The sequence below is a fragment of the Momordica charantia genome, assembly GCF_013281855.1.
Source record: "Momordica charantia cultivar OHB3-1 chromosome 10 unlocalized genomic scaffold, Mcharantia_2.0 BLBB01000010.1, whole genome shotgun sequence".
In the NCBI taxonomy this organism is placed as follows: Eukaryota; Viridiplantae; Streptophyta; class Magnoliopsida; order Cucurbitales; family Cucurbitaceae; genus Momordica; species Momordica charantia.
Window position 1 is genome coordinate 3,815,651 of NW_028275158.1, and position 20,043 is coordinate 3,835,693.

The 20,043-nt window shown below is 34.6% G+C and overlaps 3 protein-coding genes and 1 long non-coding RNA gene across 5 annotated transcripts; 1 reads left to right on the plus strand and 3 right to left on the minus strand.

Annotated features, from left to right (window-relative positions):
• Nucleotides 1–492: 492 nt before the first annotated feature.
• Nucleotides 493–3,774, minus strand: LOC111008522 (putative sodium/metabolite cotransporter BASS1, chloroplastic). Of its 2 annotated transcripts, none has more exons than XM_022281262.2 (7): nt 3,201–3,774; nt 2,901–3,017; nt 1,797–1,952; nt 1,584–1,705; nt 1,304–1,465; nt 954–1,014; nt 493–870 (listed from the first exon to the last, which is right to left on the minus strand). In XM_022281262.2, exons 1-7 carry the CDS (start codon nt 3,597–3,599, stop codon nt 679–681), a joined length of 1,209 nt encoding a protein of 402 aa, XP_022136954.1. In that variant the 5' UTR covers nt 3,600–3,774; the 3' UTR covers nt 493–678. The 2 variants fall into 2 exon arrangements, with proteins under 2 accessions (XP_022136954.1, XP_022136953.1); XM_022281261.1 differs by having other exon boundaries at nt 2,901–3,041; nt 3,201–3,771.
• A 2,999-nt stretch (nt 3,775–6,773) lies between these two features.
• On the minus strand, nt 6,774–7,849 carry LOC148208416 (transmembrane protein, putative (DUF679)). The gene has a single exon (XM_088118982.1). The coding sequence runs from the start codon at nt 7,590–7,592 to the stop codon at nt 6,954–6,956; it is 639 nt and encodes a 212-aa protein (XP_087975108.1). The 5' UTR covers nt 7,593–7,849; the 3' UTR covers nt 6,774–6,953.
• A 3,049-nt stretch (nt 7,850–10,898) lies between these two features.
• Nucleotides 10,899–17,623, minus strand: LOC111008288 (uncharacterized). Its single transcript, XM_022280936.2, has 2 exons — nt 13,792–17,623; nt 10,899–11,717 (listed from the first exon to the last, which is right to left on the minus strand). The coding sequence occupies exons 1-2, from the start codon at nt 16,358–16,360 to the stop codon at nt 11,284–11,286; spliced, it is 3,003 nt and encodes a 1,000-aa protein (XP_022136628.1). The 5' UTR covers nt 16,361–17,623; the 3' UTR covers nt 10,899–11,283.
• Nucleotides 16,426–19,126, plus strand: LOC111008289 (uncharacterized). The gene is made up of 3 exons (XR_002601093.2): nt 16,426–16,567; nt 17,645–17,679; nt 18,799–19,126. It is a non-coding gene; the product is annotated as an uncharacterized LOC111008289 (long non-coding RNA).
• Nucleotides 19,127–20,043: the final 917 nt, after the last annotated feature.

Sequence of the window (20,043 nt, forward strand, 5' to 3'; positions counted from 1 at the left end):
GGTAAAATGTTTAAATTTCTTAAGAAAATTGTAAACAAGAAACGAAAATGTTACCAGACGAGTTCTGATAACTCAACGATAATTGAAATATATCGTCAAAGTTGTGAGTTCAATCTCCTATCTTACATCTTGTATTAAAAAATAGTAATTCTTTTACTTTAAATACCGTTTTGGTCTCTTTACTTTTAAAAATAGTCAAATTTTTTCCTTTTTTTATCACAATTTAAACACCGACACCATATTAAAGGATTTTATTCCTTATAAATTTTTTTGTTAAAATGTTTTAAATAGTGACTAAAATAGCCCCTTCTTCAACAAAACAAAAAGAAAAAATATATATATATATATAATAAAATAATAAAATAAAATAAAATGATCCATTTGAAAGTACAAATATCAAAATAAATAATTCAAAAAGTACATGTATCAAAAATATAAGAATATTCGATTTGAGAGTACATGTACCAGAATTAAGAATCAAAATAGTAGTAGTAAAAAAAAAATCAAAATATTATTTCATTATTATTTATAGACATGTCACTCTACTTATCCAATTCCACTTAATTGAAAAACAGTTTAAAAGAAAAAATGAGTAAAATTGGCAATGAATTTAAAGAACTAATATACAGTTTCCTCATTTATGGAACAAGACTAATAGATACATCAAGGACAAGATTTTCACTTGGCGGCAGCGGCAGCAGCACTGGTTTCTTCTTTGTCAGAAGGTTGAATAAGTCTCCAAAAAAATCCAAGACTGCTCCCCATAATGTTCATTATCACAGCTGACATTGCTGGGGGCAATGCCACCATTGTTGAACTGAAATGTGAGGTTGCCAAAACAACTCCCAGTGATGAATTCTGCATCCCAACCTGAATCGAAACCAGTCCCTCTTAATCGTACATAAATATATATTGATTCGTTACTCAGTACATGAACGAGACGGTTCTGGTACCTCGATGGATATAGCTCTCCGTTCTCGCTCCCGGTACCCGCCGATGGTGGCTGCAATATAGCTGCAAATCAAAAGAAGTTAATGACGATTGGCATTAGAGAAACAAGATGGGGTTTCGTGGAGCAAAGGTATCGTTTGTTTTGGAGCTCTGGTTATGAGAATTGATTGATCGCTCGAGTAATCTCTAGTGATTTATGTTAGTGAGTGTTTGACATGCCTTTTAAAGTGGAGTTTGGTTAATATTTTAAGAGGCATAACAAACGCACCCTTGTATCGTCAAGTTTTCCGTTAAGCTTTATCATTCGAGCAACGGTATATTTATTGATAAAGGAGGAGGAGATGCAACTTACCCGACAAAGAAACCAGCAAAGTGTAATAGAAACACCGAAAGTATTACGACACCCAACTCTCCGGATATTATATTTTTTAGAACAATCCATGGAGATGCATCAGAAGCTAACGTTGCGCTAACCATTGACGATTTCAGACGAACGACATTCTCTGAAAAGACACTGATCAACAAAAAGAATCAGTAAAAGGTGTGTGGGAGGGCGAGACAAGAGTAACAGACTTTTAATCGAGTTTTGGATGATAAAGCTAAACAATGATCATTGACAAACAAATCGAAACCTGCAAGCGAGCAGCGACGAAGTTAATACAGCAACAAGTGGTGCAAATGGTATCACCAATTTCACTAGCGAAGGAAATACTTTCTGCAAGTAAGAACCAAACAGAATAGGAGCTACCACCACCTAGCCAAGAAAGAAGATGACGATGATGATTCAAAATGTAAAGTCATGCGTAAGCACAGCAGTACGACGACAAATGAGAACAAAATTTCACCTGAAGGGTACTGAGAGAGAGCTTTGCAGCATCGATGGGAACGTAGGCTCCTGCTAGTGTTTTTGTCAGGAAGGGAGTGAGAATTACAGCTCCGAGAGTTGTGCATACTGTCATTACAATAGACAAAGGAACGTCGCCTTGAGCAATTAAGGTTACCTGAAATACTATTGGATTGAAGTAACGGTGAACGGAAAGCTTAAGCAATCAACTAATTGTGATTAAGGATGTGTAGTAAAAAATATAATCCAGTCGATGATAGCATTCATAAACTTTTTCATGATACTTCGCTGAGATGAGTCTTTAAACACAGCAGTTTATCATTCAGATCCAACTTCTCAAGATTCCTTGTGCCATTCAAACAAGTGAAAGTGAAACTTTTTCTTTTCCTAGAAGCCTTATTGATTGATTAGAAGTACTCTTTAAAAATGTCAAAAGCACTCGTAAAAAGAGTAATTTTTAAAAGCAATTGATAGGTTATTTACAATTACTAACATTTTACCGTTGATGGTTGATCCACACTTTTCTCCCTCGACTTTCTTTAAAGGTAAACGCTTTCAATTCGGTTCGAGTCAAGTTTTGGCACAAAAAGAAAAAAGACACTTTTTGAAAGCCGAACCGACTTGACAAACCAAACCAACTCGACTAAACCCGACAAAACTTATCCAAACCAAACCCACCAACAATTCTCAGTTGTACACTTTAGAAAACCAATCCGACCAAAAAAGTATAGTTCAAACTGACTTGATTCGGTTAGTTTTGTCGGTTTTTATGGTTTCAGCCTGCACCCCCACTCCTCTCTACCTATACCTTTTCTCACTAACTTCTCTCCACACATACCTTTTCACCCTTTCTCCACACAAGTTCTCTTAATAGCACATTTTCTCTCGCTTAGTTCTCTCCACACGTGTATTTACTCTCACTAATCACTCTCTTATTACACACCTTCTCTCACTAGTTTCCCTGATTAATACATTTTCGCCCACTAATCTCTTTCTTCTAAAAGCACTCAAGGAAGTTAGCAAACAACGATTTAACCAAGCAACTAGACTAATGAGATTCAGCATTGAGAAAACAGGACAGATAAGAAACAGAGCTGGACATTACCACATTGGAGGCAGTCCCTCCAGGGCAACATCCAAGCAAGATCAATCCGACCGAAAGCGAGGGCGGAAGCCCGAGAAACTTTCCGATGAGGGCTGCGGCAGCCGGCATAATCGTGTACTGGGCAACACATCCAAACAATATCTGACCATCAAAACGAAGCAACAAACTCATAATCATCAAGCATTACGAAAACTACCAGCAATCCCCAACTTCACCCATCAAATCAGCAAGAAAACCCCCCAAAAAATCAACACAGTCTGTAGCAAGAAAAAACTCAAGAGGAATTCAAGAAAAGCTCACTGAAAGGGGCCTCTGCATAAACAAATTGAACAAATTCTCGAGCTCCAGAGTAAGCCCCATGGCCAACATAATCAAACCCAGAGACAAGCTATACGAAGCGGGCCCTCCCTGCACAAACCACGAAAAACTCGACGGTTTCAAGCAAGCAACAATGCCGCCACCGGTCACATAGAGAGGGTACAAACTCGCCGCCGTGGAAAGGAAATTGTCGAAACCGGAGGGTTTCTGCAACGGAGGAGGAGATGGGTGTTCCTCATTTCCTTGAATTGATCGGACGGCGACGGATCTGGGGGTCTTCGACGGCGAGAGGCGGAGATTTAGGGGCCTGTGAAGGCGGAGATTGCGGTGGGGGTATGGTGGGGAAATGGAGGGGGTGAGTTGCAGAGAAATCAAAGACATTGTTCAGGTTTCTGCGGCACCGATTTGTGAAAGTGAAGAAAATTATAGATTGTTAATCAACATCGAGGATCAAATCAAAAAAGTATATGAATCTCTCTCTGGTTTCTGTAGCTTTTTTTTTTCTTCTTGTTTCTGTGTGTTACAGCTAAACTAACATTGAGATTGCGAGGGGAAATTACGGAGCCACGTACTGAGCCAGATACTCTCTCTTTTTTTTTGTTTTTTCTGCGTGTTAATTTTAATATATGGAAAATATCTTTTGATAATTGTGGATTCGATTTCTGTCCAAAGAAAAATAATAATAATATAAAAGTTGATTCGATTCTTAATTGGGTTGGGGATTCGACAACTTTATTAACTAAAACAACTAATCTATCGTTAAGTTATTGTTTTGATTGCATGTTTAGATAAGTAAACATGTCATTTTAAAAAATAAATTTTATTGATTTGGGGTCGAGTTCTACTAATGAACTAAATGAGTTTCAACATTTGAGTGACATGTTTATGTGTCTAAATATCTATATCTATACTATATCTAAATGGGACTATGGAGGAGAATCTTTACCTCCCCATCTTGCCCACAACTTTTAAATACATATCTATTTTGTCCTTCAAATTTCTACGAGAGACACGACTGTTCGAATTAAAGTGTCTGTTGAGATAACAAATTCAAAAAAATTATGATCATTCGATCAAACAAGGAGTTTAATGCAAAAAGAGTTGTAACAGTTCGAGTGAAAATGTGTGTTGAGAGAAGTTAATCCGATGAAAAGTAACCGTTTGATGAACAGATGCTTCTATCCACGTATAGGTGTCAGAACAAGTAATCTATAAAATGAAAGATTATGTTTTCTTCTTCTATGACCTAAAACTCATTTTCAAAATATTAATGAAGACTAAACCATGTCAAAAGAATATTTGAGAATCCAGAAACATATTTAATCGATTAAGAGGTAGCGTAACAAAATTATGTCTTCGTATTATCTTCAACTTTTATTTTTTTTAGATTATTTTAAATTTTTTTGTGGATTACTTTTAAGTTATATATTTATGATACCTTCGTGTTTTAATATTGAGTTAATATTGTTTTCAAGTTTGATTTAATATTTAGTTAATGTTGTTTTCACGTTTGATTTATATTTTAGCATTAGTTTTCTTATTTATCTTAATATGACTTTTTGGTTGCTATTGTTCTTATTTTATTTTTCTGGCCATGTGATTCTTTATCTCACATTTTTTCAATTATTTCATGGCAGTACACAGTATTCAATTTCTTTCCCAAATTTCAATTCTTTAATTTTGGTTCATTCTTCCTTATTACATAATATACAAAAGATAAAAAAATGAGTAAATAATTTAAGAAAACACACAAAAAGATTATTGTTGTATTCTTTTAAAAAAAATTGACAACGAATATGACAATAATCTTTTTGTGTGTTTTCTTAAATTATTTACTCATTCTTTTATGTTTTGTATATTAATATATTTTATTTGAAACAAAATATTAGTACCATTTAAAAGCTCCTTGAATTGTTATTTTATATGTTAAATTGATAGAAATATTATATTAAATATATTTTATTTGAAACAAAATATTAGTACATTTAAAAGTTCTCTTGAGTTCTTATTCTATATGTTAAATTATTAGAAATATTATATTAAAATGTTTATAACCACGTACAAATGCACGTGATACTAACTAGTGTTAATAAAAGTGTGATTTATTGATATATTTGGTAAACAAATTTAACATAGATAATTGATTTGTAAAATATATATATATATACATAATTGAAAATTCTAATACATAAACAATAAATTTGAGAATTACCTTAAAGATTAAAAGTTGTACTAAAATAAATCTATATGATATATTTAATTTTTCCTATCACACCTTTAATTAGGTCCCTGATTGAATTTTAACATTTAACTTTTTCCACCGTTATCATATCATAAATAATGGTTGTAATTTAAATTTATAATATTGTAGGAAGTAAATATTCATTAACTATTAAACTATATTCATGTCTCTAACTTATTTATAGGATATTCGAAGAAATAAGCTCTTTCATTATTATTAGTAAGCGTATGTTTTTTAAAAGATGTAGGCAAGTTATCTTTATAAAAAAAAAATCTTTTAATTTAGAAGTAGGGGACGTTAACAGTAAGAAAAGCTGCATTGGAATCGAGACAAAAATAAAAAGGCTTGATAGTTTCTACTGTTGGAATTAATTTAATAATTACTTCATATGAATTGCCCCTATTATGTCTGAGTTAAACTATAGTTCATGGTCAATCTACCTAATGGTTTTGGGTAATTCTAACATCTCCATTGATTTTGATTTTCTTCCATACTTAGATCCCTTGGTTTGGATTGTTCTTAAATTTTATGACGAAGGATAATTTAATTTTTCCAACATCTGCCATCCATACAGAGTCGAGAGTCTTGAGATTTATGTTTTACTTTTTAAATGATCCATTATAATCTTAAATTTGTACCCGTGATCAAATCAATAGTTTTGACTAGTGGAATTAATAGATAGCTACGAGTTTTTTCTTTTCTCTTTTTTCCCCTTTTTTCGTAGAACTATACCTTTTGTTCTCTTTTGAGAATTATAAGATATATATCTTTTCTATCTCTCAAAATGATTAAATAATTATCGAGTTTTTATTAGTGGTCAGCTTGAGTATGAAGATGAATACTTAACCAATAATATTTAAGTAGGAAAAATTATGATATCTTAACACTCTCTCTGTCACTTGTGGATTTGGATAATTGAACAAGGTTGAACAAAGTGAAAATTATTTTAAATAGGGAGGAAATAACAATGCAAAGTTTCAAACACAAACACCTCGCTTTAATATCATGTTAAGGTGATGTGATGTGTTGGGTAAATGTAATATAAATATATAAATTAAGAGGGAATGAGTTCAAATCGGGATGACCACCTACCTCAAGAATTAGTCATTAATATGTGTTTTCGGCACCAAATATTGTAGGGTCAAGTGGTTGTTCCATCAAATCAGTGCGCAAAAACTGACCCGAACACTCACGGATATATGAAAAAAAATTGATATCTCAACACATTTCATAAAAAAATATATTACTTCTAAACATAACCTGCAATAGGTCAAGACACATGTAGTTAGGCCAGTCAAAATTGAGAGACTAAATTTGTAATTTAATTGAGAGTTTTATTATTATTATTATTATTATTTTCCGTAAATATTATCCGAAAACACAGCAAATATGGAAAAAGGAAGATAAAAATTACCTTATAAAAGATAATTTATGTAAAAAAAAAAAAGAGAGAGAGAGATGAAGAAGGTCAAACAATGGAGGTTTCTGCAGGTCTATCCACTCGCCGGCGTAACAGGAAAACCAACGCCGTGCCTCTTCGTCGGAAAAGCCACAAACAGGAACCCACAGACCATGCCGACAGCCACTGGAACAATGTCCAAAACCTCACGCGCCGCCGGCCCCGGATTCGGGTACAGGCAACTCACGACATTCCTGTCCCTCAGCGCCACGACGCCGAAAACCAGAACGCTCAGCGCCGCATGAACTCCGTCGATGATCCTCAGCCTCTTCTTGCTCAGGTCAGGCAGCCCTCCGCCGTCCGGGTCCGGGTAGTCCAAGAGCCACAGCCCCTTCGCGGTGGCGACGCCGTAGTAGACCTTGCCGGCGACGGTGATGCTGTCGGTGAAGCAGGCGAGGAAGCATGAGAGGGCGAGCCCGGCGAGGAGGAAGAAGGTGAGGGGGCGCGTGACGCCGGTGCCAGAGTCGCACGCGCCGCCGTGGGTGAAGATGGGCACTAGGAGCTGGAAGGCCAGGAGGGTGCCGGTGGGGAGGAGGTTGGACAGGTAGGCGGTGGAGGTTAAGGCCTGAGAGAGAATTTTCCGGCCGGCATTTGGCGGCGGCGGCGGAGGAGGTGGTGGTGGTGGGTCGGCGGCGGCGGTGGATGAAGGTCTTGCTCGAAGATTGGATGACATTTAATTAGTTTTGTGGTTTTAAGAAATGAGTTTTTTTTTTTTAAAACAAAAAAGAAAATCAAAGAAATGGGTTTTTGGATTTGTGTTTGGAAGAGAAGGGGATGATGGTGGGTTTATGTTCTCAAAAGGGTTTGAATTATATAAATGGAAGAGTTTTGGGAGAAGTTAAAATTGGATTAGAAATGAAGTTTGTTTAGTTTGTTTATAATTTTAGATGCAAGTGTTTGAAAGAAATTTCCATGGAGTTTACTCTAATGGTTTTTAATTCAAGAACTTTTACATCTTCAAATGTTAGGTGCTACATTATCACAATAAAATAAATAAATAAATAAATATATATATATATATATATATAGAGGGGAGAGTTGAAAATTTTGAAATTTTAAACATCTAGATTTCCTCTCGGGTAGAAACATGATTAAACAAAAAAAAAATTATGACCAACAAAAGACAAAATAAGGTTGGTTGAGTTTATGCACGAGGAACAAAATAGTGGTTTAAATTTCGCTTTGGTCTATTTCATATATGTTTATTTCTATGTTGTGAGAAACATAGATTTGCTCTCATGTAGAAACACGATTAAATAAAAAAATTAATGACAAATAAAAGACAAAATAATATTGGTTGTCGAGGAATAAAATATTGGTTTAAGTTTCATTTGGATCTATTTCATATATGTTTATTTGTATGTGGAGAGAAACATAGATTTACTCTCACGTAGAAATACCATTAAATAAAAAAATTAATGACCGATAAAAGATAAAATAATGTTGAGTTTATGTATGAAGGAACAAAATATGGGTTAAAATTTTTCCTTTGTCTATTTTATATAGTTTATTTCTATATGGAGAGAGTTGAATACATCCTAGTAACTTCGAAGTTTATTGAAAATTGAAATAACATAGATTTTTTCGCAGGTAGGAACATGATCAAATAAAAAACTTAACGACCAACGAAAAACAAAATAATGCTTGTTGAGTTTACGCACAAATAACAAAATATATATTGGTTTAAATTTATTTTTGATTTTTTTGAAAGTATATGGAATGTATATTTTTATTACTGAATTATATACTCGTCGTGTTAGTAGGTTTATTTTAGTTTTAAATTTTGAATAATGTTTAAAATTTTAAAATAATAATTATATTTTATTGGCCTTGTAGTCTTTGGAGTAATTGAATAAAGTAAAGAACTTCCAAATAAAAGGTGTCTAATTCTTAGTGAGGTTGTTAATTTTTATATAGTAATGAGGTGGTTAGTTATTGTATAATAATAGGTTTAGGGTAACAAAATGTCATTGCATCAAATATTAAAATACATTTTATTATTTATTGTAAATACTTGTATATTATTTACACGCCTCTCAAATATGAGAGTTATATGTAGCTGGTGGAATACAGAATCAAATCAAGTAAATCTCTTAAATGTGAAAAGGGTAAACTGGTTCAAATCAAGTGTGTTTGGTTTCAAACGAGAAGGGACAAAAAATATGAAAGGGAATGACAAGGTTAAAGTCACAAATTTTTTAAATCTCCTAAAAATTGGTTTCGCTATTTATGTAAAATGTTATACTATTGGCAATTTTTTAGAACGGATGTCCAAATATGGTCCCCACCCTAGCTACCACCCTCGGCTTGTTGCCGAATGGGGGATACTCACTCCCTGGTTTTTTCGGAAATACTCTGTTATAAAGATCCAATTGACAAAATCGCATGATATCGATTTTGAGTTATTAAAAAAAATAAAAATAAAAATTGGCCACTACCCTATATTTTTGTTGGCCTTGTAGTAATTATGAATAAAGTAAATAACTTTAAAATAAAGGGTTTCTTAATGGGGTTGTTAATTTTTATATACTAATAAGGTGGTTAGTTATTGTATAATAATAGATCTAGTACCTCTCCTTTGTAACAAATGTCAATTCAAATCCAATAAGATATCAAGACTAAAATATATTTGACTAAAAATTTATCATAAACTTATACATTATTTACATCCCGCTTGTTTTTTAATACAACAAATATGTGTATTATGAAAAATTGAACTCCCCAAAGAAAAATTATAACTTAATTATTAGTTTATGCTCATGTTGGCGTATTATTACAAAATGCACACATATCTCTCTTTTGACTTCTTTATTTTAGAGAGAAATGATGATATAACATGTATTCATGACATAATATCATGAGAGAGAGAGAAAAGTAACATCATATAATTCATGGCCTAGGATCATGAGAGGAGGGGGAAAAAGAGAAAGTGATCATGATCTATATATATATATATATATAAAAGATAACACATAATGTACTCGATCAATAAATAAATCCACATATATATTCAGTAAAAATATTATTTCGATTAGTGTAATTTTAGTTTTGGTTCATTTTGATTTTTAAAATATTCATTTTGATGATGTACTTTCAATTTTCGTTCATTTTAATCCACGTGCTTTTAAAATGTATCGTTGTAGTTACATTCATGTACTTTTAAAAATTTACTATTTTTGTGAAAAACTTTTACACAAATTATTTTAATAAAATCATGGTTACATTTCAATAAATATATTAAGTGTAGCGTCATATTCAAGTTATGATTAAAAAAGATATTAAAAATAAAATTAAGAGACCAATATAATCACTTTCTTAAAGGTCAGGAATTTGAAAATACATTGATTAAAATACGGAAACTAAAATAATATTTTAACCTATATCAATATTTTGAAGTTTCATCTCAAAACCAATTGACAATGAGAGGAGTAGCTCATGTCTATTATAAACTATTGTAAGATCTCTTTTCTTTCAACATGGAATACTTAATTATATCTTAACTCAATATACTGAATCACCTTTCTAATCTCTTTTCATCTTTCTCAATAACTAATAATACAAGTAAAGTCAATGACACATCTATGAGATGAATCAAAATGACAATCAAGAGAATAAGCAATGGTAGGATATAATTTTTAAAAACTCAAATATCTCATTAACTCATTGAAATCAAATGCAAATGGCTTAACACCCTCGCAGACTTTCACTCAAATCTACTCCCAAAATCAAAACAAAGCATGTTATTACCATAGGCTTGCAAATGAATCAAATCTTCCCACTTAAACATGAATTGAATGTAAAAATCAAAGGAACTTTGATAATGGTTGTAATGGGGCAGCTTAGATAAAGGTGCGATAAAAAGGGAATTTATAGGTTCAAAGTCAAGATAACACCCGCTGCTAAGAAATGAATTAGATATTTTTAACTCTTGAGCTATGTTAATATTGGTTGCATTAAATATTAATCATGAGAGATGAAATTTAATAATGTAACATGTATTGATGCTAGGATCAAAATATGATACAAAGTCAAGAGCTAATGTGCAAGACCTCATTAGGGCTTGCATTTGCTTTTCCACCCATTCCTTTTAAAAGAAGTGCACTCTTTTAATTAGTTTATTTATCTCACCCCAACCCCACTTTCTTTCTACCCATTTTGCCCTCCTTTCACTAACTAATTTTCTTACCCAAAATAACTTAACAACTTGAGAAAACCCTTTACATATCAAAATTACAACCCATTTAACACACAATATTCTAAAGATTTCAAAGAACATATAGATGAACTAAACCCTAACTTTACCTATATATTAAAACCCTAAAAGCCCCCCAAAAAGGAAAAAAAATCATAACTTTTCTTTTCTCTTAAACCAAAAGATCTGGTTTCGACTTCAACTGGTCTTCTTTTTCCTTTTCGCCTTTTTTCATATTTTGAATGGGAGAAGAAGAGGAGGAAGATTGGTAACAGTTGGATGATTGGTGAGGAAACTCAGCTAGCATTTGAACAACTTCTCTCATCGTTGGTCTCTCCACACTATTCTCTTGTACGCATGACATTGCTATGAAGAATAAGTGCTTTGCTTCTTCTTTTGGTATCATCCCCACTCTTTTGTCAACTATGCAAATTATGTCGTTTTCTTTCTCGCCGTTCGCTATAGCTCTTTTGCACCATTGCGCTATGTCCACCACTCCTTCCCCAAAATCTCCGACTGGACGACGTCCCGTCAAGAGCTCTAGTAGCACAATCCCAAAGCTATACACGTCGCTTTTCTCGTCGACTCTTAATGTGTATGCATATTCTACAAGGGCAAGAAATAATATAAATATCTTCTTGTAACAAAAATAACAATTAAAAAATAATTACAAGTATAATAAAATGGTAGGACACATGTAAATAAATGATTACTGTATCGATAGTTAATGGTATCTAGGTTAATCATTCGCTATACAAATAATGGGATATGATATAAAGTAAAAGTATATTAATCAATTTTTTTTTTGGAAAAAAGTATATTAATCATTATTATTAAAGTCAACCAACTATTAATGAGTATATAATTATATATATAATTACTTTTTGACTTTTCCATTTGGATCATGATTGGGCTAGATGAAGGCTTGGGAAATAGCTGGGCCCCCATTAGAAGACTCAAATGCCTCAAAATGTGGCCCAAACTTCATGGTGTTTCAAGAAAAATAGAAACTTGATTTAAGAAATAAAAAAAAAACAGAATCTACCCGCAAAAATAGTTTTTGGTTTTAGAAAAAAATAAAAATTCAGTAAAAATGCATTTAAATAATTTTTAATACATATCTGAATGACCTATTTTTCAGAACATAAAAGTTATTCTTTAGAAGACAAAAATTATAAATTATAATGAAGATATCAAGTTTACATTAATTTAAGGTCAAATTATTTGACCTTTGGTGACTTTGAAAGGTATGTTTATTTTTAATAGACCATTAAATCTTTGGATTTTTAAATTAAGTTAAATAAATTCCTGAACTTAAAAAAATATACAATAAATTTATATTCAATTTAGAAATCTATTAAACACCTAAAAATAAAAGCTTATGATATTAGACACGAAATTGAAATGTCATAAACAACTAAATATAAAAATCCTATAGAACATAACACTAAAAATTAATAAACTTTGTACTAAAAAAAATTAATGAACTTTTAAACACCTTATAAAATTCAGAGACATACATCTTCAAATTATTATTATATATATATATATTTTTATCAAACTTGTAATTTAAATAAAATGCTTTCTTTAAAAATAAATAAATAAATATATGTATGGGGGCCGGCGTGGAGAGTGGGCGAGAGCTTTCACGACTGTCAAGGGGGGTTGGCTTGTTACGTTAGCCATCAGATGTCGGTGTACGAATCTGATGATTCAATCAGAGCCGTCAGATTCTGATCATAAATGGCCCAGGTGGGCCCCACTCACTGCTTACTTGTCTCTTCAGCACAGAATCCAGAGACGCAGTCAGTTTTTTTAATTTCTTTTTTATTTTTTTTACGGTGCGTCTTCCTAAAAAATTCTACTCTCGTTAAGTTTTCACAGTTCACCCGCCCGTCACTTTAGCAAACTCCCATAAAAATCGGATCCTATGTTTTTTCTTTTATTTTAAATTTTTATGGCTCCCACTCAACCCCCAAGGATTCAAGCGACAACTGTCTTTGACTATATTCTTCATTTCCATTTCCAATGTTTCATAAATATTTAAACTTTTAATTTTATCTTATTAGATTTCAAATTTTGACAAATTCATCTTATTAAGTATTGCAACTTATCTTCCAATAAATTTTTATTTGATTTAAGTGTTGCAATTTTCAATCTGAGAAATTTTTATCCAAATAATTATTAAAAAATACAAGTATCTTTTACGTTTTTAATTTGGCTAAGATTATACAAAATTAGTAAACAAGCCCAAATTTAAAAAGAAAAATAGTTTTCAAATATCTTCATTTTCTGAAAGTTTCAAATATCTTTTTTTAACATTTAGTTAAGATTTCAAAAGAACACGTTTTTTTAAGGCCATGAAATTTTCAAATATTATCTTTAATTCAGTTTTATTTATTTGTATATATGATCTTGACCGTTGACATCCATGACCTTGTTCACAAGGTCACTGTCAATCACTGCCCTTGGATTTTCTTGGCAGTGACAATCGGACGGCCGGCATTGACTCATCCAATTACCATGGCCCACCACAAAAATTTTTAGAAGATTAACTAACTTAACAAACACTGTAACGCCCAATCAGGAAAAAAAATTCAAAAAATAGAAAAAAAAAATCTTCAGATTACGAAACGGAAAAGAAAAACAGGGGAAGAAGAAGAAGAAGAAAAAAACGTACCGGGAGCGATGTAGCCGTAAGATCCGGCGATCACCGACATGCATTCCGACGCGCCGCCGTCAAACATGAACTTTGCGAGCCCGAAGTCGGCGACGTGAGCTTCGAAGTTGGAATTCAACAGAATGTTGTTGGATTTCACGTCGCGGTGGACGATTAGTGGGGAGCAATCGTGGTGGAGGTAGCAGAGACCTTTGGCGGCTTCAATGGCGATTTTGTACCTCAAATTCCATCCGAGGAACGAAGCTTTTTTACCATGGAGGGCTTCGCCTAAGCTTCCGTTCCTCATGTATTCGTACACGAGGAGATTCGTCTCCTTGTTGGAGCAGAATGCGAGTAATCTGACGATGTTTCGGTGTCGAATGTTGCCTAGGGTTTGGATTTCGGCTCGGAATCCGTGGTCGTGGCTGTTAGGGCCGAACCCTAGGAGTTTCTTCACCGCGATTTCTACTCCGTTCGGCATTTTTCCGTGGTACACGATGCCGGCGCCGCCTCTTCCGATCACGTTCCCGTCTTTCACGCATTCCAGGACGTCGTAGACGGTGAAATCCAGCTTTTGGAATGAGGTCATTTTCCAAGAACCAGATCCGTTTCTTTTGAATGATTTCGCTTTGACGATCGCAGCGATGGCGAACACTAGAGAGCAAATCAGCAGGCCGAGGGCGAAGATTAGCTTGAAATACGCCGGAGTTTTGCCTTGTTTCGTCGCGGTTGTCGCGAAATTGCAGGGATTGTTGAGGAGCGAGCCGCAGAGTTGAGGATTTCCGGCGAAGGACGAAGCGTTGAAGAACGCAAGCTGTCCGGATTCCGGCAGCTTACCGGAGAAGTCGTTGAAGGAGAAATCTGCAATCGTGAGGCTTTTCATGGCCCCTATCGATTTCGGTAGGGATTGATTCAGGTGATTTCTCGACAAATTGAGGTAATTCAGAATATGTGCGTTTGAAATTTCAAGTGGAATCGGGCCAGAGAGGTTGTTCTTGCTCAAATCAAGGTAAGTGAGATGGATACAACTCCCAATTTCAGGTGGAATTTCGCCTGAAAGTGAGTTTCTGCTAAGATCAAGCTTCAGAAGTTGATTGAGCTCTCCAATGGAGGGGGGGATCGAACCAGAAAACTGGTTTCCATTGAGGAGGAGAATTTGCAGAGAAGAGAAATTAGAGAGTGAAAATGGTAGAGTACCAGAGAGAAGATTGTTGGATAGATTAAGTTGCCCTAATTTGATGGGTTTTGAAGAACTCTCCCAATTCTCTGAAATTGTACCTGAAAGGTAATTGTCTTGAAACTCTGCTAGATTTAGCTGTGGCAAGTAAATGAAGCCATTGGGAATGCTTCCATTAAGATAGTTCTGCCCCAGCCTCACTTTTGTAAGACTTGTACATGTACCCAATCCATCAGGGATTGGCCCAAACAGGAAGTTGTTCATCAGAATCAGTATTCTCAGCTGATTTGATGTGCACAAATCCTGAGGAATTGTACCCGTGAGCTTGTTCGTCGACAAATCGAGGAGCTGAAGCCTCCCATTTCGACCGAGATTCTTCGGGATTGTGCCGGTGAAGTTGTTCATCCACAGCCCCAAGGTCTCCAAGTTTGGCAAATCTGCTATGTAGTCTGGAATAGATCCGTGCAGTTTGTTCATGAAGAGGTTGAAAAGCTTGAGCTGTCTGAGATCAACGAACTCGGGTGGGATTTCTCCGGTGAGCGCATTGTTGGAGAGATCGAGAAAGACCAAGTTTGTCAAGTTGGCTAACTGCTTTGGGACCGAACCCGAGAGTAGATTCGTATGCAAATATAGAGTGTTCAAGGCCTTCAAATTCCCCAGTTCATGAGGAATTTGACCATCCAAACTGCAGTCTGAAATCTGCATGACAACCAAATTAACCAACTTCCCGAGCTCGGCCGGGAGACCACCTTCGAATGCATTGTAATGTCCCAAGTAAAGTTCTCTCAAATTTCTAAGATTTCCCAACTCACCTGGGATTTTACCATCCAAATCGTTCCCTGCAAGAGAGAGATATTCCAACCCTTCTAAACTGCCATAGCTTTCTGGGATTTTTCCATAGAAAAAGTTACCTGCAAGGTCCAAGTACTTGAGGTTCTGTAAGTCCAAAACCCCAGTGGGAAGCTGAGCAGTGAAGTTGTTGTCATAGGCATCTAACACTTCCAAATTCGGCACGCTCGAAAAGTTCCAGTCCAGCGCCCCGCTGAACTGGTTGTTCGAGATATTAAGGAATCGGAGGTAACTCAAACTCACAACCTCAATGCTACCAGTGAAGTTGTTTCCTGCAACAGACAACTCAGAAAGCTGGTCGAGCCTAGAAATCAGAGGCGAAACAGAGCCACCAAGGCCCAAATCTGTCAAGTCAACCGAAACAACTCGTTCGTCGGAGCACCGAATTCCAATCCATGAACAAACCGAGCTGAAATTCGAGGCAGTCCAAGTGCTCAGTGCAGGAGAGTCAGAGAATTCAAACCCTTGTTTGAGAGCAAGCAAAACATGGAAATCACTGACCAAACTGTGGGAAGAAGAGGAACCCAGAAGAGAGAAGAATGTAAAAACAATGAAAAACAACATTGTTTGTTTTCCCAGAATTGTTTCAAGAGAATTGAGTTTGGAAGAACAGGAAGCAAAGAGCAGGGGTTTTAAGCAGCTTTGCAATAATGGATTCTTCAGCAAAGTGAGGAGCTAAAGAAGGCAGAGGAATAATATGATGAACTTCTTCAAGTGTGTTTGGGCTTAAGGAATCAAACATCTTCACAGAAAACGAGTCTTCAAATACAAGTAAGGAAAAAAACACTAAGACTCTCCTTTTCTTTCTCCTCTTTTATCTGCTTTTCTTTCCTTTTCCAAGAGAGATGCAAGGTTGAATTTCTGCTACAAAATTGTTCCTTTGGCTTTGCTTTCTGAATTCCTCTAGGCCAAGTTTCTTTTAGCAAAGCTAGGAGATAAAGAGGCTGAAGAAAAGGAAAGCGAGAAGATGGTACTGTAGAAAGACAAGTTGCTACCAAAATGCAAATTACAAAATGGCCGTTGGATAACATAAAAAGATCAAATTGGGGGTGTGGAGGAAAAAAAGAAAAAAAAAATTAAAAGCAAAGTTGATGCTTTGTTTCCTTTCTTTATTCATATGACAATAATACCCTTTAGCTTTAATTAAAGGATGCTCTTTATTGCTTTGAATGATAGTGAGAGAGAGAGAGATGAGCTGAAGGATTTGCACTTTCCATCAATAAACATGGCTCTGATATGTTTAGTTTTGTCTCTTCTTTTTCTTCCTCCTCCAAATCATCCTATCAACCTGAAAACTAACCAGAAAATTCAGGACTGTACTCTGCTCTATGTACATTGTAGGCCTCTGTTCAAACCCACCCATAATGGCACTCCCAGATGAAGTTTTTTCGCTTCCCGACGACGACATAATCATAATCGAACACAAACCATCATTGTGTCGGTCTCTTCCAATAATTTTCTCTTCGAAAGGGGTGAATCTCGAGAGCAAGAGAGAGAAACATGAAAACTTTTTTAACCCGAGAATCCAATTATCCCAAATGATGCTCCCTTCCCTAATCCCATACCTCTTTAAATTCTGACCACAAAAGGAATATATTCTTATAAGCCAAGAAAAAGAATGCCACAAGGAAGATGATTCAAAACCATGGTGATGATTTTTCTTTCTTTTCTTTTTTTTGGTGTTTAGTGATCATATGATAAAAGTTATCCACTTTCAATATTTACCAGAGGCAATTTTAGAAATAATAATGAGTTGGTAACATGTGGATGGGAAAGAAGATGATGATTATTAATTTATCATTACAATTTTTGTTGAGTGATCAATTTATAATGATGGAATGGATGCAGCCTGCAGCAGGGGAAGAAGAAGAAGGAGCCAACAGGTCAGTGGGATGTTCTTTTTTTTTTAATTGAGGGTAAATTGTTATTATGATTATTTTATATTTCTAATTTCAAATGATTTCTCCTACTTTATTCCTTCTTCCTAGTTGCCCTACAATGGTGGACCAATTATCCATGTAAAAAAATGTGGGATTTGAAGGGCTTTATTAGAAGATGGAATAGTCTTAAAGGGAGAGCTGTAAAGTAAAAGCAGAGTAGATGCAATCTGCTTTTGATCTTCCTCTTAAAAAAGGAAGAGCCAGAGAAAAATCTACTGCTCATCTCATAGAAAACAGTGCTGTTTCTTTTTTCTTTTCTCTTTTTTATGATTTACAATTATAAATTATATTTTGGGATCCTTGTTGAACCCTTTTTTCTTTTCCCTTCTTTTAATCTTTTGATGCAGAGGTGTTCCCCTTGATTTATAAAATTTAATTGATCAATAAAGCTGTGTCACATTTTAAAAAAAGTAGAGCTATTTTCGAAATAATGGTTAAGAAGGTAGATAAAAGATTTTGGGTGAGTTTGGAATGTGTTTTTGAGAAAAGTGTTTTTAAGCGAAACACTTTTGGCCCTCCCTAAACACTTTTAAAAGTAACGTTAGACCATACTAAAATATATCATAATCTATCAGCTTAAGCTTTTGAATTTAGTACGAGAATTTAATATCGCATCAAAGTATAGTATCTCAATGTCATTTTCTATCTAGTTCATATGGTTAATCACTTTGTAGTTCTCGTCATGTCAAATTAATACCGATATTGATGTCTCAATTCAGGGACATTTTTTCAAGTGAATATAGATATTGATACTTACCAAAAACCCAATATCATAGTAGGGCTGTTGCGTAAAACTATGCAGCAACCCCTACGAGAGTTTAGCGGCGTTCTTTTATACGTCGTTAAAGATCATAATTCTTGTAGCGTAGACGGGTGAATATTTTAGTGTATACACGTCCACTAGAGATGAGAGATAGAAACACAATAATGAGTGTGATGATTGCCCTAGGTATGAGGGTTAGGAGGGAGTAGGAGCATTTGGATGCACACCCCAAACCCCCACTTCTTCCCACTTGTGTGTTTTTACACAGACTTTGACAAGTCCTTTTATCTCTCATGCAGGTGCAATTTGTGGGCCTCATTTTGAAGGGTCACTGTCTTTCTAGGGTGTCCCTCTCACTGTGATCTAAAGAACCATTTATGAACACACCCAAAATAAAAATTGTGGTCACCCCCTTTTGCTTTTCTTGGTAATGGCAATGCCTATTGCCAATGCATGCCCTTGGGACTACACAATGTGAGTTTTGGTGAAAGGGTATCTTTCTTTTTGGTAACGTTTTCGCTTTCTTTGTTTGAGGTCTCGAGGAACATGTGTATTTGATATCAGTTACTGTCTTTTATTTGTGGAAACAGCGTTCGTAATGTTGTATAGATTTTCTTTTTAAGTTTCTTGTTTTTTGTGTGGTTATGTTTCTAACTTTTCTTTTTTTGAAATGTTTGTGAAATTACTATTTTTGTTATAGGTTGGATTGGTAAGTGGTTTTGAATGCTTTGCTTTTTCAAATTTAAGTTTCAGGATACTTTGTAGGTATAAAAGTAAATTTACCGTCAATTCGATTGTATATATTAAATAGAAAGAATGGTTGAGAAGTTCAACTACACATCAAAGTGGTGTTTGGTAAAGTCACTTTGATGCTCAAATAAAAATTTATGACGACGAAAGACGTAAAGGAAGGTGTTAGCCATACGTAGCTTGAACAGTGATGGCCACAAGGTTTAGCTATTGTTGATCCCCAGGACGGAAGAGTTTCAATAGAATTTTTATCATATTCCATAGAAAAGAAAGCGTTATTGACAATTTACAAACATTCTTGTTTTAACTACACCGACGAAATAGATAATTATTCTTTGGTTTTTGGTCATGAATGTTGATTATCATATAAAAGATACTTTTAATACTACTAAAATTTTGAGTTATCAAACTCTTACAGAAGAGTTTGAGATAACTTAGAGTATGAACAAAGACGAATCTACTAAAAATGGAAAAACGAAATTCAAAACATAACAAACACGAACAATATCAGATCGTTCTCAAAATAAAAAAAAGTTATTTTATACAAACAAAACAAATTAAAGAAAAGAGGCATCAAATTAATTAAGGAGAAGGAGAAAAAAATTGAAGGCAAAAGCAAAAGGGGAAATGAGGAGAAGGCATACTCATGAATGTGGGGCTGAAAAGTAGTCACCAAAATGTACTAAACAAACCCACCCCCTCTTGTGTGTGTATTTTAGGGTTTTTATGCAAAGTATATCATAGCATCCATGGAAACAAACATCATCATCACCCTCTACCATCTCTTTGTGGGA